Source organism: Homalodisca vitripennis, chromosome 4 (assembly GCF_021130785.1).
Source record: "Homalodisca vitripennis isolate AUS2020 chromosome 4, UT_GWSS_2.1, whole genome shotgun sequence".
NCBI classification, from domain to species: Eukaryota; Metazoa; Arthropoda; class Insecta; order Hemiptera; family Cicadellidae; genus Homalodisca; species Homalodisca vitripennis.
In genome coordinates, this window is record NC_060210.1 from 58287245 (window position 1) to 58312352 (window position 25108).

The window sequence follows — 25108 nt, forward strand, 5'->3', positions numbered from 1 at the left end:
TACAACATCTGTCTGAGAAGGTTGTTGATTGTTCTAACCTAACTTCGATCCAAACCATACTATTGTTTAGCTCCATTCGTCTCACTCTCATTCGTAACTTGATAGTGAATTTGCGTACTTAACAATTCATTTTGGTTTTCATTATTAATTCTCAGACTGGTAAGCCTGCATACCTACTTACGTTTCTTTTGGAGGATGGATTTAGGTGGTGCAATCGAGTGTTTAGTTGGCGTAATTTTTTTGTATTAAAAAATTAATTTTTTCCCAGTTGTTTAAGATATGTTTCATGAAGATAGGAAAACACAAAAGAAACATGTTAGTCTTTTTACGAGTTACTGTAAAAATGTAGGGGTGTATTTTAAGCGTGTCAAATGAAAAACAGCTGAAGATAATGATTGGATAAAGAAAGAGTTTTGGCATTTTATACGGTATGGCATGTATATAGAATACAACTGAAAGGAGTGTCATGTTTTTTTTATTTATTTATAAGTATAGCCTACGTAGTTTACCTTCTTAATGTTTTTAAAACGCAATTTGTAAATGTTGTAAAACAATCAGATTGATATCCATTATTATTCCTTGATTTGTTCACATAATTGCCCAAATTTCCTGTACATCCTCGTGGAGTGATAAACTTTTCAGTATATTTTTTATGTAATCAGGGAAGTATCTTTAAAGGAAATGACCTTATATAAAATAAATCCCAACTAAAACCTGTTGCTCCACCTTAACAGTTCTAGCCCGGGCTGTATGATTTGATTCTTAATTAATTCTTTGTAATGAGGATAAAACCAAAAGATGTTTTGTTGTTTTTTTATATGCTGTAGTGATGTTTATTTCTAAAATTAATAATAGTTTTTTTACTACAAGCGGACTTTACCGTTGAAATTAATAGATACCTTTGTGTTACGAATGTTAATTTAGGTTTTATATTCACAGTGTTTCTGCTGAAAGACCGATCATCCCGTGACTAGCTCAGATTCTTCAAACTACTCTTTGAGATGGGTGATTCAAATAAGGTAATATTTGATAATTTTAGATTTGGATTAAATATAAAATTATTGAAATCACAAATAAAAAAAACAGTTAATTCGTATCTCTTAATTTATATAAGACCGTGTTGAGTGAAAAAGCCATTAAATTTGTCAGACAACAAATTCTTAAAATCATGGTGGATAATAGACAAAAGAGGTGACTGGAATATTGTCCCTAACTTAAGGTGTGGTTATATTTTTATCTTTATATATTGCAAACCTTATTGTTCGCTTATTATAAGATTTGGCATTATAATGAGTACCTGTTATGTCTTAATATAAGCACTTGTTCGAGATATCATAGGCTAATTTTCTTGTATTTTCAACATTGATTTATTATAATTTAAATTAGGTAGCTTGCAGTTCTACAAATAGTAACATTTTATTTTGTTCCTTTGTAATTTTAACATTATAGGTCCAGGTCATACTTTTTTAAAGCTTTGTTGGTAAAATTATCATTTAAAAGGAGGATGAGTAGCTACAGAGTTTGAAGCTGACTATACCGTCAATGCGATATGTCCGGTTGTGATTTCTTGTGTCATGTAGATTTACAAAACGTTATTTTTTTATTATGCATTTATTTTGATCTATATTATTTTTCCATAGAAAAAAGTCGGATGCAGTTTTGTTGTTACTGTTTTTTAATTTAACTATTGAAGTGTAATCTTTGATTTTATAATGCTTTTCATTCCGAACTGAAATTGATATGAAGTAATAATAAGTGTGAACTGATTCTTGCCAAACTAGTAAACTAGTAAACACTTGCCATAATTTTGTCGGTATTTTTGTATTTTCTAGCACCTAATCTGTTAGAAAATGTTTGTTTCTAAAACTGGAAAAAATTAATCTAGATCTAATAAATGACCTAAATGGTCGTCGTTACGTTTCTTCATTATGTGGCCGACTGTATAATTCATTTTTGGTTAGGTTTTTGATCTTAAAATGCAAACATAAATTGTACCTTAACGTGACTGCTATTAGTTGTATATAATACATTTAAGTTTTAATCATAATCAAATTATAATGAAAAATATGCCAACATTGCTCGTAAGATAGGTTATAGTGGGGAAATATGCTAGTTTGATTAGGAGGAACATTTCATTTTGTTTGTATCACAAACACATGTTGGACACTGTCTTTTTCAAACAATAACAAAGTGGATTCAAACTTAAAGCAAGCTACAAACCCAAGGTTACTTTGAAAATCTCGTTTGTGATAGACTAGGCTAAAGGGAAAGCTTAGTATGATTATTTAGATAACCGGTCATTCGATGGTAGGCTACACGCGCCCAAATAATAACGAGTTCTTATTTTTTAAATTGTAAATTTGTGTACACCCAAAGCTTACAGTGTTCTTATTTTTTTATTATAAAATATACTTAGGTTTGTTCAAAACTTTTAATCACTATAAACAATATTCTTGCAACGTTATGCTAAACAATTTTATTGAAATTAATTTTTACAGGGCATGAAAAAATGTATTTTCCTAATCTATTATAACATCTATCATGATTTAGTTTATCGAAATTATATACTCAGGATACAATTTTGCATCTTTTAGCATTTTTATTTACTGAAATTGAAACCAGACAACTAAAAAGATACACTTTTAAACTACTATTTCATAATAAATAGTTTTTATGTAAAAAATAGTACGTTTAATTTTAGTTACAAACTACATATAATTATTAATAATTTCTGAAATAATCCCTTTATATCAGCTGGATTGTACCTGCTAATATAGAGAAAACACAAAGGAGCAGAACAGTTATAATGTTAAAAATTCCTCATAATGCCAAATAATAAAAGCAGCAGTTAGCCAATTTTAAGTGTACCAACTTTGTACAAAATAATGCAAAGATAGTTTAGAAGATCTCAGTAAACTTATGTCACTAAGGCATGAGATATTATAAAATTGTATCTTTAGAGTTAAGACCTATAAATTGGATAACCAGTATAAAGGATTCCTGTTACTCTAATTTTATTATATTTTAGAATAATAATGTGATAAATGATAAAACTAAGCTTTATACAAATCTTAATCTATTTTTTTAAACGTCATTATAATTAGAAAATAATTTTCTAAGCAATGCAATGCAGATCTAGCTAGTTAGGATGACATGTACCATGTATGTAAAGGGTACAACTATTTATAGCCACCTTACGTTGTTATTGCTTTAAATTTGTTTACATTTTATGTCTGTTATAGTAATAACTCGGTTAATAATCCTACACAAAATATAATTACTGTATCTACAAGTCTAGGAGATTTATATGGTGATTTTTGGCTTTTCTCCATTCTCAAGGATATTTCCTTGAAGGGTGTTGTAAAACTGTGAATTCCAAGAATTAAGGTGCTGTTAAACTTATTTTCAAATATTATATGGAAAAGCAAAATCAGGCACTTTTAATCTATTTCTAAACTCAAGTAAGTATTGACATTTACAATTTAAAACTTTCATCGTTGATCTAAACTTAATTGACTTACCTAATTGTAATGGTTCCAGTTAGTTCAGTCTGAAGGGGGTGGGCTAAGTTAGTGTACCACCTGTTTACAAGCTTGTTTTAATGCTTGGATCAGTGACAAGGAACTGACTCAACAAGTGAGAGATGGTAATTTTGACAGATGAATAAACTGTCCCGGAAGTTATAATTTCGATTATATCCTTTTACCTCTAGAGATAGAGTGGTTTGATAGTGTATGGACTTCACTCAGAAAAGTATGTTACCTATTATTACAAACATATATGATCTCAAGATTTTCACAGTTAACTGTATGAAAATCTTGGAGTGTTTTTACTTATATAACAATTAGAGTAGTATACCATCTCAAGTTTTGCCAATTTATGTATAATATAAAAAGTTACATCTTCTGTCAGTTATATATATATATATATATATATATATATATATATATATATATATATATATACGCACAAACATTAAATAAAGGAGGCATTCCTTCAAAAATACAGATATCCAGAAAATTATAAATGTAAATGTACAAAAATTTACTGTACTTATCGGTTGGCAAGTGACCACTAAGCTAAGTCGATTTCACAGGAAATACATAGTGGAAGCAAGACCAAATTGATCCAAAATGTTACCTGAGCACTGTAATTGGTAGAAAATTTGAGTACTGATTGAGATTATGGATAGTGTGCTACTCAGGCGATGTTGCACACCTGAGTAAGAACAGCCTAGAAGAATGGCTGTTGATCTAAACTTAATCCAACTTACCTTGTGTTTTTTCCCTGAAGGTAATCACATGCCGAGCCGCAGTGGCGTGGGAGAAAAAGAAACCTCTGGTGATTGAAACTGTTCAAGTAGCTCCGCCACAGGCCGGAGAGGTACGAATAAAGGTTTCTTCTGTAGCTCTGTGTCGTGCGGATGCCTACACTCTTGATGGCTTGGATCCTGAAGGAATTTTCCCTTGTGTGCTTGGTCACGAAGGTGCCGGGATAGTAGAGAGTGTCGGGGAAGGTGTGACTAGCTTTAAACCAGGTTAGTGTATAAAAGTCATTTTCAAATTAATTTCTCTACTTGACATAGACAAAATGTCATATGATGAACAGAAAATACTTGGTACTTTGTTCACCAAATCCTAAATCTCAATCTTTCACTTGGGTGAGCTCTTACTTTAACACTTACGCTCAGTCTGCTCTCTGAGAGACTGTAGAATACACACAGACAGTACATCCCCACTATTTCTTAAAGTGAGGATGCTTTGGGATTTATTTTCTAAGTGTTATAAGTTATATGATGAAGTAGGATTGTATATGACACACATACATAGATCACAAAATGTCAGGAACATGAATCCCTCGCCTCATTTGTTTTTAATGCTACAGAGAGCATTTCAGTGGTTGTAGTAAAAATGACAAATACAAGCAGGACGACAAGTCGAAATCTCAAGAATACTAGTGGAAACTTATCAAGAAAAACCTGAATGCCTGTTTGCTGGGACATTCATACTCACAATGTACTTTTTTGCAATGTATTGTTAATATTACAAGTTATTATTTAAGAATGAAGAAGCTTTAATGTCATTAAATACACAAAGGTAACCACCGTGAAGTTAGCGTCACTTTATCGTCCAGACCGTCTAGTGCATCAATGTTGCAGTCATCAATTCTGAAGGCGTTAACAAAAATTCAAAACTGAGATAAATTGTATAATACTAATTTTAAAAACGATCTTTCACAAAATCAACACAGTTTTTTCTATTTATTACTTTCCACAAAGGTTTCCCATTAAATGTGTCATGAATAAAAATCCCAAATATAATACCTAAGTAAACCGTAGGAATGTATCGTAAAATGGACGTCCTCTAATAAATGCCACTCCTGAGACTTAACCAAACAAGTGCCCGCAATGGAACTTTGTACACAGATGCTCTGTAAGCTGAACTTTAATATACCAACGTCAAAAAGGTGGTGTTGGCCGTCAGAGGTCCTATCGTCAAAATTAAATGCACGGTTAGACGGGCGTTCTCGTATAAAAGTCACTCCTGAGACTTAACCAAACAAGTGCCCGCAATGAAAACTTTGTACACAGATGCTCTGTAAGCTGGACTTTAATATACCAACGTCAAAAAGGTGGTGTCGGCCGTCAGAGGTCCTATCGTCTAAAATTAAATGCACCGTTAGACGGGGCGTTCTCGTATAAAAGTCGCTCCTGAGACTAAACCAAACAAGTGCCCGCAATGAAAACATTGTACACAGATGCTCTGTAAGCTGAACTTTAATATACCAACGTCAAATAGGTGGTGTCGGCCGTCAGAGGTCCTATCGTCGAAATTAAATGCACCGTTAGACGAGGCGTTCTTGTATAAAAGTCGCTCCTGAGACTAAACCAAACAAGTGCCCGCAATGGAACTTTGTACACAGATGCTCTGTAAGCTGAACTTTAATATGACCAACGTCAAAAAGGTGGTGTCGGCCGTCAGAGGTCCTATCGTCTAAATTAAATGCACCGTTAGTCGGGGCGTACTCGTATAAAAGTCGCTCCTGAGACTAAAACCAAACAAGTGCCCGCAATGAAACTTTGTACACAGATGCTCTGTAAGCTGAACTTTAATGTACCAACGTCAAATAGGTGGTGTCGGCCGTCAGAGGTCCTATCGTCAAAATTAAATGCACGGTTAGACGGACGTTTCTCGTATAAAAGTCACTCCTGAGACTAAACCAAACAAGTGCCGCAATGAAACTTTGTACACAGATGCTCTGTAAGCTGAACTTTAATATACCAACGTCAAATAGGTGGTGTCGGCCGTCAGAGGTCCTATCGTCAAAATTAAATGCTCGGTTAGACGGGCGTTCTCGTATAAAAGTCACTCCTGAGACTAAACCAAACAAGTGCCCGCAATGAAACTTTGTACACAGATGCTCTGTAAGCTGAACTTTAATATACCAACGTCAAATAGGTGGTGTCGGCCGTCAGAGGTCCTATCGTCAAAATTAAATGCACGGTTAGAACGGGCGTTCTCGTATAAAAGTCAATCCTGAGACTTAACCAAACAAGTGCCCGCAATGAAACTTTGTTACACAGATGCTCTGTAAGCTAAACTTTAATATACCAACGTCAAAAAGGTGGTGTCGGCCGTCAGAGGTCCTATCGTCTAATTTAAATGCACCGTTAGACGGGGCGTTCTCGTATAAAAGTCGCTCCTGAGACTAAACCAACAAAGTGCCCGCAATGAAAACTTTGTACACAGATGCTCTGTAAGCTGAACTTTAATATACCAACCTCAAAAAGGTGGTGTCGGCCGTCAGAGGTCCTATCGTCTAAATTAAATGCACCGTTTAGACGGGGCGTTCTTGTATAAAAGTCGCTCCTGAGTCTAAACCAAACAAGTGCCCGCAATGAAAACTTTGTACACAGATGCTCTGTAAAGCTGAACTTTAATATACCAACGTTAAATAGGTGGTGTCGGCCGTCAGAGGTCCTATCGTCAAAATTAAATGCACCGTTAGACGGGGCGTTCTCGTATAAAAGTCGCTCCTGAGACTAAACCAAACAAGTGCCCGCAATGAAACTTTGTACACAGATGCTCTGTAAGCTGAACTTTAATATACCAACGTCAAATAGGTGGTGTCGGCCGTCAGAGGTCCTATCGTCAAAATTAAATGTACGGTTAGACGGGCGTTCTCGTATAAAAGTCACTCCTGAGACTTAACCAAACAAGTGCCCGCAATGAAAACTTTGTACACAGATGCTCTGTAAGCTGAACTTTAATATACCAACGTCAAAAAGGTGGTGTCGGCCGTCAGAGGTCCTATCGTCGAAATTAAATGCATCGTTAGACGGGCGTTCTCGTATAAAAGGTCGCTCCTGAGACTAAACCAAAACAAGTGCCCGCAATGAAACTTTGTACACAGATGCTCTGTAAGCTGAACTTTAATATACCAACGTCAAAAAGCTGGTGTCGGCCGTCAGAGGTCCTATCGTCGAAATTAAATGCACCGTTAGACGGGGCGTTCTCGTATAAAAGTCGCTCCTGAGACTAAACCAAACAAGTGCCCGCAATGAAACTTTGTACTTTCATTGCGGGCACTTGTTTGGTTTAGTCTCAGGAGTGACTTTTATTACGAGAACGTCCGTCTAACCGTGCATTTAATTTTGACGATAGGACCTCTGACGGCCGACACCACCTATTTGACGTTGGTACATTAAAGTTCAGCTCACAGAGCATCTGTGTACAAAGTTTCATTGCGGGCACTTGTTTGGTTTAGTCTCAGGAGCGACTTTTATACGAGTACGCCCCGTCTAACGGTGCATTTAATTTCGACGATAGGACCTCTGACGGCCGACACCACCTTTTTGACGTTGGTATATTAAAGTTCAGCTTACAGAGCATCTGTGTACAAAGTTTCATTGCGGGCACTTGTTTGGTTAAGTCTCAGGAGTGACTTTTATACGAGACGCCCGTTCTAACCGTGCATTTAATTTTGACGATAGGACCTCTGACGGCCGACACCACCTATTTGACGTTGGTATATTAAAGTTCAGCTTACAGAGCATCTGTGTACAAAAGTTTCATTGCGGGCACTTGTTTGGTTTAGTCTCAGGAGCGACTTTTATACGAGAACGCCCCGTCTAACGATGCATTTAATTTCGACGATAGGACCTCTGACGGCCGACACCACCTTTTTGACGTTGGTATATTAAAGTTCAGCTTACAGAGCATCTGTGTACAAAGTTTCATTGCGGGCACTTGTTTGGTTAAGTCTCAGGAGTGACTTTTATACGAGAACGCCCCGTCTAACCGTGCATTTAATTTAGACGATAGGACCTCTGACGGCAGACACCACCTATTTTGACGTTGGTATATTAAAGTTCAGCTTACAGAGCATCTGTGTACAAAGTTTCATTGCGGGCACTTGTTTGGTTAAGTCTCAGGAGTGACTTTTATACGAGAACGCCCGTCTAACCGGTGCATTTAATTTTGACGATAGGACCTCTGACGGCCCGACACCACCTTTTTGACGTTGGTATATTAAAGTTCAGCTTACAGAGCCATCTGTGTACAAAGTTTCATTGCGGGCACTTGTTTGGTTTAAGTCTCAGGAGTGACTTTATACGAGAACGCCCCGTCTAACGGTGCATTTAATTTTAGACGATAGGACCTCTGACGGCCGACACCACCTTTTTGACGTTGGTATATTAAAGTTCAGCTTACAGAGCATCTGTGTACAAAGTTTCATTGGCGGGCACTTGTTTGGTTTAAGTCTCAGGAGTGACTTTTATACGAGAACGCCCGTCTAACGGTGCATTTAATTTTGACGATAGGACCTCTGACGGCCGACACCACCTATTGACGTTGGTATATTAAAGTTCAGCTTACAGAGCATCTGTGTACAAAGTTTCATTGCGGGCACTTGTTTGGTTTAGTCTCAGGAGCGACTTTTATACGAGAACGCCCGTCTAACGGTGCATTTAATTTCGACGATAGGACCTCTGACGGCCGACACCACCTTTTTGACGTTGGTATATTAAAGTTCAGCTTACAGAGCATCTTTGTACAAAGTTTCATTGCGGGCACTTGTTTGGTTAAGTCTCAGGAGTGACTTTTATACGAGGAACGCCCGTCTAACCGGTGCATTTAATTTTCGACGATAGGACCTCTGACGGCCGACACCACCTATTTGACGTTGGTATATTAAAGTTCAGCTTACAGAGCATCTGTGTACAAAGTTTCATTGCGGGCACTTGTTTGGTTTAGTCTCAGGAGCGACTTTTATACGAGAACGCCCGTTCTAACCGGTGCATTTAATTTGACGATAGGACCTCTGACGGCCGACACCACCTATTTGACGTTGGTATATTAAAGTTCAGCTTACAGAGCATCTGTGTACAAAGTTTCATTGCGGGCACTTGTTTGGTTTAGTCTCAGGAGCGACTTTTATACGAGTACGTCCCGTCTAACGGTGCATTTAATTTCGACGATGGGACCTCTGACGGCCGACACCACCTTTTTGACGTTGGTATATTAAAATTTCAGCTTACAGAGCATCTGTGTACAAAGTTTTCATTGCGGGGCACTTGTTTGGTTAGTCTCAGGAGTGACTTTTATACGAGAACGCCCCGTCTAACGGTGCATTTAATTTCGACGATAGGACCTCTGGACGGCCGACACCACCTTTTTGACGTTTGGTATATTAAATTTCAGCTTACAGAGCATCTGTGTACAAAGTTTTCATTGCGGGCACTTGTTTGGTTAAGTCTCAGGAGTGACTTTTATACGAGAAACGCCCGTCTAACCGTGCATTTAATTTTGACGATAGGACCTCTGACGGGCCGACACCACCTATTTGACGTTGGTATATTAAAGTATAATTAAAGTATATTAACGGAATTCTTTGTGGTAAGTAATAAATACGATTAACTGTAATAGATTTTGCGTTGAAAGATTCGTTTTTTAATAATAAATAGATTAACTGTATATACGTTTTTTATTATTTCAGATTTTGAATGTTTGTTAGCGCCTTCAGATTGTTGACTGCATAAATTGTTGCACGGAATACAGACGGACGATAAAGTGACGCTAACTTAACGGTGGTCAAAGGTAGCCTACATTACAGATTATCACAAACCTAATAGGCTATTAAGTAAGACTATATAGCACAGTTAATATTATTTTCCTTTAAGTGGTTTACACTTTCGCAGCCTGAAGACCAACATTATTTAAGTTTTATAATGTTAAAAACTAAAACATTTTTTGTTAAATGTTTACAATAAATTAAAAGATTTACATAAAAATTGTTTTCATTAAAAAACTATTTTGGAATTTAGGAAAGAAAATATAGAATAAGTAACATTTATATTATTTAAAAAAAATAATGTTTCTTTTTTTTGTAAATAAATACAAAAGAAAAAAATAATAAGGTAAGATTTAATGTTCTATGTGTATAATAGAAAGGATGATATGAATAGTATTAAATGTTTTAAGAAAGCTTTAAACACTACCCATTTACACATTTTCAATTCCCTGATTGACAGATATTACCAAAATAATCAGAATAATAACAACTTGTTTTAGGTAATAACAATTTGATCTATTTCTATAAAATCGATTATTGCTCTTTGTGGTCAGTTTCCTCATAGAATTATTGTTTCACTTGGTTAATTGAACAAAGTCAAGTTGTAGGTAGTATTAGTTTTTAATACATAGTGCTGCCTCCCACCAAATACAAAAAAATGATAATAATCGGCTGATGAAATTATGTGCTGATAATTTATCTAATCTATAGCTGGTGATAAGTAGACAGTCAAGTTCACACTGATTATTAATTGGTTTCCTTAATTACGTGGCTTTGTGTTACAGATACCACGTCAATTATAGTACCATTAACTACTACGTGTCATTGTTAATTTTAAACCCTAGAACCGAACGTTACAAAACTCTATATAGTAATAAGAGTTTGTTACTATTCAAACACATTGCCTCATCTACATGAATTTATTCCAGAAAATTAGTTTCTCATGAACACTATTATGCATTATCTTTATTGAGAAATGAAAGAAGACATTTTATTCAAATCAAATCAAAATCATTTATATCTCATAGACATTAACATGTATCAAGAATTGTCAATATGTATAAAATAACTAAATACTAAAAATATTCTTATTAAAGTTATTGCTATATCTGGTAAAACTACAAATTAAAAATATATTGAAAAAACAGTACTAATGATATTTTTTCTTGTAAGGTTGGGTGGGGCACAAAAATTCAGAGAGTGAGTAAAAACAGTTTTTTACAAGAAAGTCTTTTAGTTTATTTTTGAAAGATGCAAGTGAAGTGCTGGCTTTTAAATAATCTGGCAATCTATTATAAATTGTAGGTCCTAAATATTCTATTGATTTGCGGAACATATTATTACTATGGTGGGGTACTGTTAAACTATTTTTATTTCTGATGGGATATACAGGGTGATTCGGTTAGTGTTACTGGCACTTTCTGAGCTGATTGTACTATAAAAAATAAAGAAAAAAGTTCATATAAACATGGGTCCGGAAATGCTTCCTTACTGGGTTATGGCCAATTGAAGATTTCACCAAAAATTGTGTGCAGGAGGTCAAATGATGATTTGCCGCGTGTTTATGAAGAGATATTTATAGGCGAATGCAACTTTTTCTAACGGATTTTTAGATGAGAAATTGAATAAAGTTCATCTCATAGCTGTATCTCATTTAGTTTTTTTGTTATACTACAAAAAACAGAAATAAAATAATTTTGAAAACACTTTTTTAAGGTTTAACGGACAATTATTTTGTTAAATAGGCATTGAAGACCCACATTTTTACAAAGAAACTTGCAGAAAATTTAATTCTGAATAAAACTATGTGCCACACGGCTATTAACAGCGAAGTATTAGTTTCTGGAAATTAATTTTACAACAAACATTCTACCAAGCAAGAAATACGTATTTAGTAAATAAACACCGTAATGTAATGATATAAGGTACACAAATAATTGATTAGCATACAATTGTAAATACGATTTTAATAGATTAATGCTCAACTAAAAAACAATAATACTATTACTTTTTAGGACTATCCAAATGGTTACATCATGTACCTACATATCTTTGTCACGTTAGCTTTACAGAAGGTAAATTATGTTTTTATAAGTTGGTATCACAAATCAGCTGTTCAACAATACACTGCAATTTATTGAGGAATCCAAATTATTTGTTACCAATTCTGTACTAGTTTAATGAGTGCAATTTAATACAATTAATTTACTACTCGTTTGTTAGTGAAGTGTATTTTAAAGTAACTCACTATCACAATTGCAATGCCTTTGTTATTTACAACGGAAGAATATGCCGACATAGTATTTGTCTTAGGCGTTTGTGACGGAAATGCAACCGCTGCTACAGCAGAATACCGAAGACGATTTCCTAATCGCAGAGTTCCAAACCCAAAAACGATCAGTGGATCATTTCGTACCCTAAGAGTAACAGGTAAACTTCCTAGTATTAATAATTATCGGGATCGCCCTGCCCAGAATAATGTAGATATGGAAGAGGCTATAATCATGGCTACTGAACGCAGTCCTGATGTCAGTACACGGCGTCTTTCTAGGCGATTCGCAGTGTCTCAGTCTGAAGTATGGAGAACTTTGCGCAAAAATAGCATGTTCCCTTACCATAAACAACAAGTTCAAAGTATTCAACCAACAGATCCTCCTCTTCGATTGGAATTTTGCAACTGGTTAATTAGAAACCGTCAACATCATAGAACCATTTTATTCACTGATGAAGCTCAATTTACCCGAGATGGCGTCAACAACCTTCACAATGAACACACTTGGGCAGAGGGAAATCCACATAGTACAATCGTGCGCAACTTTCAACACAGATTTAGTGTAAATGTATGGTGTGGACTCATTCATGATCGATTAATAGGACCATTCATTCTCCGAGGACATCTAAATTCCCGCATGTACCTAGAATTCCTTACAGAACAACTACCACTATTATTAGAAGATGTTCCATTAGCAGCAAGGTGCAATATTATTTATCAACATGATGGTGCCCCTGCCCACTTTTCCCATAATGTAACAATGCACTTAAACGAGCAGTTTCCCGGGCGATGGATTGGTCGCGGTGGACCACACACTTGGCCACCAAGATCACCAGATCTAACTCCATTAGATTTCTGTATATGGGGTTGGATGAAGAACCTGGTGTACCAGGAAAAAGTAAATACACGTGAAGAGTTAATAAATCGAATTGAAGATGCCGCCGCACAAATCAAAAACAATCGTGCAGCGTTGCGGAGGATAACTCGATCAATCAGAAAGCGAGCTGCTAAGTGTATTGAAGTACAAGGACTGATTTTTGAACACCTGTTATGAAAGTGGTACGTAGTATTATAAGCTTTAGATGAAAAACAATAATTTATTTAAAACTTAATTTAAATTGCATCCTAATAAATCTTATGTGTAGGCTACTCTATGTCATTAAAATGCGGTTTTCCTTTGCTTTGGAATTTCTTGCTTGGTAGAATGTTTGTTGTAAAATTAAATTCCAGAAACTAATACTTCGCTGCTAATAGCCGTGTGGCACATAGTTTTATTCAGAATTAAATTTTCTGCAAGTTTCTTTGTAAAAATGTGGGTCTTCAATGCCTATTTAACAAAATAATTGTCCGTTAAACCTTAAAAAAGTGTTTTCAAAATTATTTTATTTCTGTTTTTTGTAGTATAACAAAAAAACTAAATGAGATACAGCTATGAGATGAACTTTATTCAATTTCTCATCTAAAAATCCGTTAGAAAAAGTTGCATTCGCCTATAAATATCTCTTCATAAACACGCGGCAAATCATCATTTGACCTCCTGCACACAATTTTTGGTGAAATCTTCAATTGGCCATAACCCAGTAAGGAAGCATTTCCGGACACATGTTTATATGAACTTTTTTCTTTATTTTTTATAGTACAATCAGCTCAGAAAGTGCCGGTAACACTAACCGAATCACCCTGTATATGATTGTGGGTAGGAAAATCGGTAATGTGTTTAAAAGTGTAAATTGAAACGGAATAAATAAAAATGGAGGGGAGGGCTAGTATACGTTCTTGGCGAAATACTTGCCTACAGGTCTCCAGGCCCCTCAACCCAAACATTAAACGAATAGCCCTCTTTTGCAATTTGAATACTCTTTGTAACAGAGAAGATGAAGCAGTTCCCCATGACATTATGCCATATAACATCACAGAGGAAAAGTAACCATCATATACCATTTTCAGTGCACTACTTTTCAGAAAATTTGAAAGACATCTTAAGGAAAACAATACAGAGTTGAGCTTAGAGCAAAGGACCTCTACATGCTGACGCCAAGAAAAACCAGCATCCAGATGAACGCCTAAGAAACACACTGAATGAACCTTAATGATGTCAACCTCGTCTAAAGCAACAAAACCCTTAGAAACTGTCTGAGATCGAAAGTGAAGAATGGATGTTTTGTCAACATTGAGGAATAAATTGTTGCGAATGAACCAACAGTTTATTTTTTCGATTGTAGTGTTTAATTGAAGATTTAACGCTATTGAAGAGTCTGCCCGAACAATGACCGTGGTGTCATCAGCATATTGAGTGACGCGAGCCTCAGGGACACAAGAGCTTAAGTCGTTTACATATAAGGCAAAGAGAAGAGGTCCCAAGATAGAACCTTGAGGAACACCCATGGAGACCTCAACGAATCTGACTGTGCCGTACCAAAGGAGTTGGTAACCTGGACACTCTGGTAACGATTTGAAAGGTAGGACCTGAACCACAGCAGGGGACAGCCTCTGATGCTGTAGAGTTCAAGCTTATTAAGGAGTTTCAGATGGTTAACTGTATCGAACGCTCTCGTGAGGTCGCAAAAAACACCAGCTACGTGATTCTGATTGTTAAGGTGAGTAAATAAATATTTGGAAAATTGGGCAATAGCATCGGTGGTGGATTTAGAAGGAACAAATCCAAATTGGGTGTCACTCAGAATGGAATTTCTGATTAGAAAGTCTGTTAGTCTAACATGAATGAGACGTTCGAAGACTTTGCTGATGGTTGGTAAAATTGATATGGGACGATACTGTTGAGGCAAAGACCTACTGCCTTTCTTGAAAACCGGAATGACCTTAGAGAGCTTCATATCCTACGGAAACTCCCCCTGAAGAACTGAGTTGTTGAACAATTGAGTTAAGGGTGAAGCAACCCGTCTAATTACTGAAGGACTCATTCCAAAAACGTCAGGTGTTGAACTGGTTTTCAAAGATGAAATAGTATTGTACATTTCAAGGAGCGTTGTTGGGGCTATGAAGAAACTTGATGGACAGTTGTTTATTTTAGAAGAGCTGTTATTGCAACTATTTGCTCCGTTTATGGTTCTAGCCAGTGGGGCACTCATAAAAAAATTGTTAAACATTTCGGCGATTTGACGTGGGTCAGAGACTGCAGCTCCATTATCTTGTAGCTCCTGAATATGTCTTTTTCTATCTGTTTGCTTTCCAGAGTTCTCAGACACTATGTTCCATACAGTTTTGGCAACATTCTTACTCTTATTCAGACGGCTTTCGATCTGAGATGTTTTCAGAGACGAAATTAGTAACTTGTAGTTTCTCTTATTGACCTTATACAATATCCTATGCTGTTCAGAAGGAAAGTCACGCTGCAAAATATACAGGTCCTTGAGACGTTCTCTGGCCAAGAGAACTTCTCCTGTCAACCAACCAGGCCTTTGACCTTTTTTTACGCTTCGATGTGACTAAAGGAAAGGCCTGGTTAAAGCAGGATGATAGTTGACTGAGGAATAACGAGTATTGGTCATTTATGTCCTCGTATAAGAAAATATTATCCCAATCAACTGAATCTAAAAGTTCATAAAGAACATTGATATTTCTGTCTGAGAAAACTCGGTAAGGGGCAGAGCTACACCCCTTAGATGTAATTGGCTGAATTACGGCTGTAACAAGCTGTGCTTCGTGATCGGACAAACAGGAAGGGACCACCTAAGCTGTCACATGGTCAGGCTCGATATTAGTTAAAATATTATCGATGCATGAACCTCCTGTTGGTGATGGGCGGGTCACTGATGAAATCTGAGCTCTAATTGAAAAACTTTGAAAAATGTCGGAAAATAGTAAAAACTGCCTATCATATTGCCTATCAAAATGAATATTGAAATCCCCACAGACAAATATCCTCAGATCAGGTTTATGTAGGATTCTAAGCGATTCCTCAAAACATTTGAAAAACAATGAAAAATCGCCCTGGGGGGATCTGTAAATAGTGATGATAGTGGTGTTTAATTCAACTATGTGAATGGTGACGGATTCAAAATTAAGTTCTGAGTTCAGGTGAGAGATAACCTGCTTTTCCACAACGGTATAAGAAAAATAATCACTGACCAGAGCACATACTCCGCCCCTGACCCTGTCAGACCTGCAGAAGCCACCCGCCACCCAATAGCCCTGAACACTCAGCGCAGTAAAGTTGTTTTTAGATAGCCAGTGCTCAGTAACACAAGCAATGTCGACATTCCTACTGTGTAGCAGAGCTTCTAAAGGACCAGTTTTTTTGGAAATTGATTGAATGTTTTGGTTCAGAATCTTGATAGGCGGAGTCTGTTGGACTGACTCTAAAAAAGAGTTGCTAGTATCCGAGAACATTGGCGAGGCCGACGGAAGAGCTATGGGGTCAGTTTGCTCCTTGTCAGAACAAGAGATGGTTGTGATTGTGGTATTATAGGGACTTGAAGCAGAAGAAGACAGGTCAGGCAGAGGATATGATGTGTCAGGTGAAGAGCCCGGAAAGGTACTGGGACTGGAGGCAGTTTGACAATTGTTTTGGTATGATATAAAATTTGATCCGGGGTGGCCCCTCAACTGCTGCTCAGGAAACAATGCATTCAGCCACTGAGATAGTTTAACACCAAAAAGACTCTTGCCTGCTTTACTTAGATGCTTGCCACTCTTTGCAAAGAGCCTCTTGGCCAGGAAGTGATTTAAAAGAACCAGAGGGGTTTTAGTTGTTACTGACAGAGAAATGTACATATTGTTGACACACTCTATTTCAAAAGTTTTTGCAGGATGCTGTCTCAGCAGTTGAGTTTATTGAAAATATAACTTTTGTGTTCAATACTAACCTATACATTTAGTATAAAAATTTAAAAGTCCCAATGAAAATTTAGTTTTAAATACAGTCTCTGTAGTATAAAAAAAAATCTAAAAATAGGTTCTTCATTAAAACCTAACAGAAATGCTTTACTTTCCTAATTAATTTTGATGCCTTTTATAATCTGTATAGGAAAGTGAAACTATATTTAATTACAGGACTTAGTTTGAGAATGACAAGTGAATACCAGATCTAGACTTGGTAGTACAACACTTATTGAAGATTACACTGTCTCATTACAGTAAAGCAATGCGGAACAATATTCGTGTCATAACCGGATAAGGCTTCATTTGAAACAAATGTGAATATAAGCTTTTTATAACACTAATAATATAAGTTCATCAATTTACTTAAGAGTCAATTATTTATCATAAATTTAGCTTGACCTGAAAATGTAATGTAATAGACAATGTTTACGATTTAACGTGATGTACAATCTATCTATTGTAAAATGGATGGAGATTTAATTTTATCCAAAGATTGTTTGCATTATTGTTTAGTTTAAATTTTGATATGTAGTAAAAGACTTTTGAGATAAAACATAAAATAGTGGTTTACTACAGTTGAATTTACATACTGTGTTAAAATATAGAATTTTTCAATATTCAATTTAAGATAATTGTTTTAAAACACAAATCACTATGTTGAAATATGAAAATTATACCATGACAGTAATATCTCACCTTGTTGCCCGACCTCTCCACAGGTCGGTGGTTCACATCAGTGAAGTAGTGGGCTTGTGCCTTTCCAGGTAGGCTGGAAGTCAACCTATCCAAAATAGGTCCTATCTGAAATTGTAGGACAGGCTGGATCTGTGGGCTGATGAACCTGAGGCTCTCAAAAGTTAATTCCATCATTGACTGAGCGTCAGCACAGCCTATCACTCAGGGGGACTAGCAAAATTTCATTTATGTCTATCCGTATAATACGTAGAATTGATCTATGATATTTTGCATTTAGCTTCACTTAAATATAGGCAACATTGAGTTCAATGACGGTGCATCTCCATTCATGGAATTTGGCTGAGAGTTAGCGAAGTCTAACTTTCTGCATTTACTCGTATCTCAGGGATGATCTGAGCTATGAATTTGAAATTTTGGTATATTTTGCTGTCATTAAGAGGGCTGGCACCATTCATGTTCTGTCTGTCTATTTTCCACAGAGTATCTCAAGAATTAACTGAGAGTTGGACTTTAAACGTTACTTGTAACTTTTTTCTACGTAAAAAAGATTGATTTTGATGATGATATATGTTTTTCCATACATTTGGTTGAGCGTTAACAAAGCTTGTAACTCAGAGGGATTCTAAGGACCTGCTGTGGTCTACTTAAGATTATGGCGTTATCTGTTCATTTGTCTGTCTGTCTCTCCGTATGAAAATTCTTGGCAGAAAGGTTCTAGAGGCTTGATACATAGGTTCCTCTTGGTCTTACAAAGTACCCTATTGATTTTGAAGAAAAAAGGTAAATTAAAGTTAGAAATACAATTGTATCAGTTTTACACTGGTCTTAAAGGTATTTTGGTAAAGAGAAAGTCACAGGACAACAGATTTGCACATTGAACACATTGAATGAAAGCATGTAATTTTTTCAGATGAGATATAACAATGTAACAAATACTCTTCTTTGGATTAGTTGGTAAGACATTCATTATGTTCTATTAGGTCCTTCAATTCTCAGTTGCATTGGTTTATTTGTATATAAATAAGATAGAGTTCAATGATGATGCATGTTCCTCCATGGGACTTGGCTGTGTTAGAATTCAGACAGAGCGATATCTCGAGAATTAATTGAGCTATAAATCTATATTGATGTATGTTGTATATTTTGCTATTTCTAAGGGTTATGGCAAAATTCCTATTCTCTCTGCCTATCTTTGTGTCTCTATTCCGCTGAATATAACAAATACGAATTCATGTATGGACTATACATTTTGCATGTAACTTCATTCTACATAGACAACATACTTGATGATGGGGCATGTCCCTCCATAGGATGTGATCTTGCAAAGGGGTGGAGATAGAGTTACATTGATGTCACCTTGTCTCTTCACACAGCTTAGCTGTGGTGGACAGTACCCCACCTTTTTTTGCTCTATGTAATATGATAAAGTGTGATTTATGAGGTGCATTCTGTGTTTAGGTTCTGTTTGCAAAAAACCAATTTTTAAATTTATTGCTAACTTTGTGATAATTTATGAGAAGAGAATAGTGAGTGAAAGCAAATTGAAACAATGGTACATTGACTTGAAAATTAGTTTTACCAATGTTCACTGTAAGGACCTCTGTTGTATGGCTAGACTGGTAACTGATGGATTACTGATGAAAATCAACGACAAATTTTCACTGAATTTGTGCATTGTGAATTCACTGCAATTTGATTTTAGATGTGTTCCGAATACCCTAATAGAAGGCCATAAAAACAGCCAGGAGGCAACACTGATGTTCCTTGAAGGTTACATTAAAAATTATAACAAAATTATCGATTGTATTACAACTGGGGATGAGACTTAAGTGAAATATGACATTTGGGAGAAGATACTGAAACTGAATTGAATATCAGTATAAACCGGTGGGTAAATTCACAAAAGGGAAATTTTTGTAGAGACAGAATTGATAAGTTTTATTTTACAGGTGTTTTAATTTAAATGGTGATTTTGCAGAAACACAGCTTAAGAATGTTGAATAAAGTTTGATTGTTTTTCATTTTGTTGACTATAAATAAAAAACCTAACATACCAAAAATTACTTTTTGGACAAACCTCTTATAAACTCAATCATCAATGCCTTTCATTTGGTTTTTAATGTCTTAAAAAATACTTTTGTATTGTAAATTGTGTTTTTGTTTGTGTTATAAATGTTTTATACAGAATTAAAAAATAAGTTAAAAGAAATATAGTGTTTTGTATATAAACACGTAAATTTAGAAATTTTTAAAATAAATAACAGAAAACCGTTTTAAAAATCTATTATTTTTAGGGTTACCTATAATTAAAAGTATTTTATTATAATATTAACATGCATCTAATCCTGATTATAAAAATATTAAACTATAGAGTTTGTGTTTATTATGTGTATTTGATAAAGGATTTGATGAACCTCTTCTCAAACATGAAAATCATCATGCTATTTTGATTCAAGTTCAACTTATAGCATTAAATGTAGTGCAATATTGTGGTTTAGCTTTTGCAAAATACATACATGTAAATTTATCTGTAGTTAATTATTTACAGGTGACCATGTCATTCCTCTGTACATTCCACAGTGTGGAGACTGCAAGTTTTGCAAATCACCTAAAACCAACTTGTGCAGTAAAATTCGGCTTACTCAGGTGGGTCAATATAACAAAATTAATGTTATACTTTCCTTGTGGTTTTCATGAAATAAATAAAAAAAACCCAGTTTTAGTATGGTCGTTTGAAGAGAAATTTTATTATATAAGTCAGATGGTTAGTAAACCTCACTGATCACTCGATATTTATACATTGTTAAACAGCTGATTGTAAAACCTTGGAAATTTAACAATCCTACAATTATTGCAATACAAACAATCCCTTTTAATAAAAAATGAATGGAGTATTATATAACAGCTGTTCCCAAAAATAGGTGTTGTGCATTGCTTTCTTATACAATAGAATCATGTAAATTGGTAGAGCCTATCACATACTGTAAGACTTAATTTTCTTCACTATTTACTTCCAGATACCCTCTAAATACAAAATAACTATTGTTATGACAATACATTATAAAAGTATTGGATTGTACAATTCTCTGTTATGTACAGGGAAAAGGTTTGATGCCTAATGGAACTACAAGATTTACTTGCAAGGGAAAACAGCTGTTTCATTTCATGGGATGTTCTGCCTTCAGTGAATATACCGTAGTGGCTGAAATATCTTTGTGCAAGGTTAGTTTACTTTTTGATTTTTGTTATATTAAAAGCAGTTAATAGCTGGTATATATTCTTTATATCATGTGTGTTACATGCTATTTTTTATCATTCCAACCAATCATTGCCAGATTAGATAAGATGTTAGATAAGATCATATAGCCTATCACTTTAAGGCATACTTTGTAAACATAGCCAGAGATACACTAGAGCAAATTCCTAACAGCATAACAAATTTGAAACCACAAACAATCCTAAACACTATCACTGGCACTGACTCTGAAGGTAATAATATCTAGTTTCAAACCCAAAACCTCAGTCAGCACTGACAAAATATCATGCAAAATGCTAAGGTTCTGTGCAGATGAACTGGCTACACCTCTTACAGGAGTATTCAATAAATCATTTAGAGAAGGAATCATTCCATCAGACATGAATGTGTTCAAAGTCTATCTAAAATTCAAGAAACAGACCACTATTGTTGACAAATAGGTCTGTACCTATTTCGCTATCTCAACAGTTCCAGAAACATGTGAAGAAATAGTACTAAAAAGACTTTAAATCATTGTACCCAAAACAACCTGCTTACAGACAACCAGCATGGCATCACAAAGGGTAAATCAATCACTACAGCAATGATGGCATCGGTCGAAACTATAGCTTGAAAGAAGGTAATCTGACTACAGCCATTTACTCGACCTAAGCAAGGCATTTGACTGCCTTAGCCACGAACAAATATCTAAAAAGCTGGAGTCATTAGGCATAACTGATATGGCAATGAAAAGGTTCAGAAGGTATCTGGAGGGCAGGAAACAACTGATGAAAATCAAACACAGCACTAAAAGAATTATGAGAGAAATTCAGTTCCTCCTACTCCCAGTATATCGAGGCATACCACAAGAATCAGTTCTGGGTCCAGTTCTGTTTACCCTGTTAATAAACGATATGCCCTGGTACCTAAGAGACCTGTGCACAACTCTTATATATGCAGATAGTACATTCTCATGCTGCAAGAATGTCAGAGGACAGGTTGGCAGTAACATCCTACGTTGCACTCAACACAGCTTATGAATATTGCATTGTAAATGACCTTGTCATTAATATGTCAAAAAGTAGCCAGCTGGCATTTGGAAGAAGATCAGGAGATGTATCAGAGATCCCTGACTTGAAAATGGAAACACATCTGCATTTCTAGGTATAATAATAGATTACAAAATTATTTGGACCCCATACCTTGACAATCTTTCAAAATAATATCAATACAAGCTTGTATGTCATGAAGCAAATCACTGAGTTGCACTGCTACAAGAATACCTGCAGAGGACTGTTTAAACACGGTATATCTTTCTCCTTTAACTACGTCAAATTGTAAAATCACATACTAATTTTAAAGCTGACATCATTTGTAATCTCAAACATTATGAATAAAGATGATTCTCATTCTCAAGTAGTCCTAACATTGCATGGTAAAATAAAGAATTGGTAATTTAATTAAATTTCAACGACTCTTCATTAAGTGTGTTAAGCAACATCCTGTACATCCAAGAAGGATTCTGGCTGATTTATTCCTAGAGATTGTATTTTACATCTAGGCAACTCAATGGATGATTTGCCAGGAGTGATATATCGCTAACCAGAGGTGTTCCAATATTGTATTTTACATCTAGGCAACTCAATGGATGATTTGCCTGGAGTGATATATCACTAACCAGAAGTGTTCCAATATTGGGGTAAAGTATAACTCGATGCAGCAAGTTTCCTCATATCGCTTTCCCCAATCGTTATTGAGACTTTTTATGGCCAGTTTTTGTTATTCATAAATTTTTAAAGTTTCCACTAAACCACATATTTTTAATTAAAAATAGACGTTTGAAGTGCCTCATAAAATATGTTGGGGTCCAATAGTTGGTTGTTTCATCTTTCAATTGCATAGAAGAGAACTCCAAAAAAGTAAAATTCTTTACTGCTTCTTGAGCCATTTTTGAGCATCCTGGAACATTTTCATTTCTTCAAATAATGCAACTGTTACTTGTAATTTTCTGTTTGCATAGCTCAAATCTGTATTGTGATACTGCAAAAATTGATCTCTTCAACTAATGTAATACTCTAACTTCTCTGTATCACATTCCCTAAATAGAGTTTTAACATATACTCTTTGTAGTAGTTTTACCTTCTCTACAAATCCACCTTAAACGCCAAGTTATTATTGGTAACAGATCTCAGAAATGGCCCCATTGGAGAAAGTCTGCCTGCTAGGTTGTGGTGTACCGACAGGGTTTGGGGCTGCACTTAACACAGCAAAGGTAGAACCAGGCTCTAACTGTGCCATCTGGGGACTGGGAGCCGTGGGGCTGGCTGTGGCGTTGGGCTGCAAAGCGGCAGGAGCAACTCGTATCATTGGAATCAGTCGCAACCCTCAAAAGTTTGAAATAGGTACATAAAATATATTTTGTTAAATATTTTCATCGAATTCCAATATTTTTCTGTATGCCTTAATGTGCTAATTATTTGTAATTCTACTTTTCATACTAATATCCTTGTTGTAATGGCCAAGAGTTTTAGGTAAAAGTCATAATTTTAACCCTTTGAGTGTTGCAGCATCACATACATCTACAGTGTCATGCATGTTGACGATTTGTATTTGGGTAATATTTAATATAACAATTTGCTATTTCAGTCATTTATGAGACATTATTGAGTTTTCAATCGAGTTATCCGATTAACATTCAAAGTGCTACTGTCACACTTTGTGATACACCTGAACCACTTTAAAATGCTAGAATATCACTGTGTGAAGTTTTTGTTTTGTCATGCTACAGATCAACACTTTTTTAATACTTGGGTTTTTGTGCATTAAAGTTGGAAAGAATTCTCCATGCACTTACAAAATTGGAAGTACAAATTCAGAAGCATGAAAAATATAATTAAGTCAGCTGATTTAGTCAACTGGTTTAAAATTTCTTATGCTCATTGTCTGTTCTAACCGCCAAAAACAATCACCTAGTGGGTATGGTACTGGTGCCAGGGTGTAATTGTGGTGTTCACCCTGGCTGCTACATTATACATTTTTGGGCCATTTGGAGAGGCCTGAGGGTAAAGACAATGAAGAGAGAAACGCAGACACTATAATCTGATTTTGACTAAGTTTCTTTAGTCCAGTGTAAATTTTTAAATTTTGTTCAAATATAAGTATGTTGTACATTGTGGCAGTTTAAAAAATATGGTAGTATACATTTTAAAATATAAAAATTGTTTCAAGATTTTTCTGAACAACAACAAGCTTTTTGAACACAAATTATTTTAGAAATAAAAGACATGTTGCATCAGCCAACATCACAAACTTTTAGCTACATCAATAAGCACTTGGAACAATGGACCTTTTCTCCAAACAAACAGCAACTATTAAGCTTATAAAATTATTATTTTATTTAGTTTATATAATATTAGTTATAAAATATATTAGCCCCTAAAAAATTTCCTTTAACCCCATTTAATTTGGTATGTCATATGGGGTACTTTGCTGTTACTGAATGTGAGGTTAACTTATTAAACAAATTTAAATTTTAAAAATATTAGTTAAAAAAAATGTCCCATGGAAATCTGTGTAAGAATAGAGATGGCTCTTATAATCACCTTAATATCTAAAAAATGAGTTATTCAATAAAATTGTTGTTTTCACTATAATGTTTCTTTTTTTATTCCACTCAATTTGATATACCACACAGCGTATTTTGCTGTTTACATTTTTTAAATTTGGGTGGGAGGGTGAGTGGTGTTGACTCTTAGTGTAAACAATTTTCTGTAAACAACCAACATTTCTGTTATACAAATTACTTTTTATATTACAAACTATATCTCATTAATACTATATTTTAAAATGGTCACTAAATTCATTTTACTTAATTATTAATAACATATTATAGTATGCATCTGTTAATGACTTACTTAACGTAGCTATGGTGGGAAGGTTTATTCATTGTGAATGTGAGTTTAGCTCCAGTTCACCTTTCGCTTAATGTA

At 35.2% G+C, this 25108-nt stretch overlaps 1 protein-coding gene across 2 annotated transcripts in view; it reads left to right on the plus strand.

The window, feature by feature from the left end:
* The window catches only part of LOC124359339 (alcohol dehydrogenase class-3-like), a 34165-nt gene continuing 9057 nt past the window's right edge, over positions 1–25108 (plus strand). Inside the window, exons 1-6 of one of the 2 annotated variants that reach the window (XM_046812006.1) lie at positions 1–159; positions 940–1019; positions 4294–4537; positions 20433–20530; positions 20984–21106; positions 23305–23521. In XM_046812006.1, coding sequence (XP_046667962.1) covers positions 1002–1019; positions 4294–4537; positions 20433–20530; positions 20984–21106; positions 23305–23521 — 700 coding nt within the window. In that variant the 5' untranslated portion in view covers positions 1–159; positions 940–1001. Of the gene's footprint in view, positions 160–192; positions 429–939; positions 1020–4293; positions 4538–20432; positions 20531–20983; positions 21107–23304; positions 23522–25108 lie in introns of those variants that run through there. The other variant, XM_046812007.1, reaches the window with a different exon arrangement.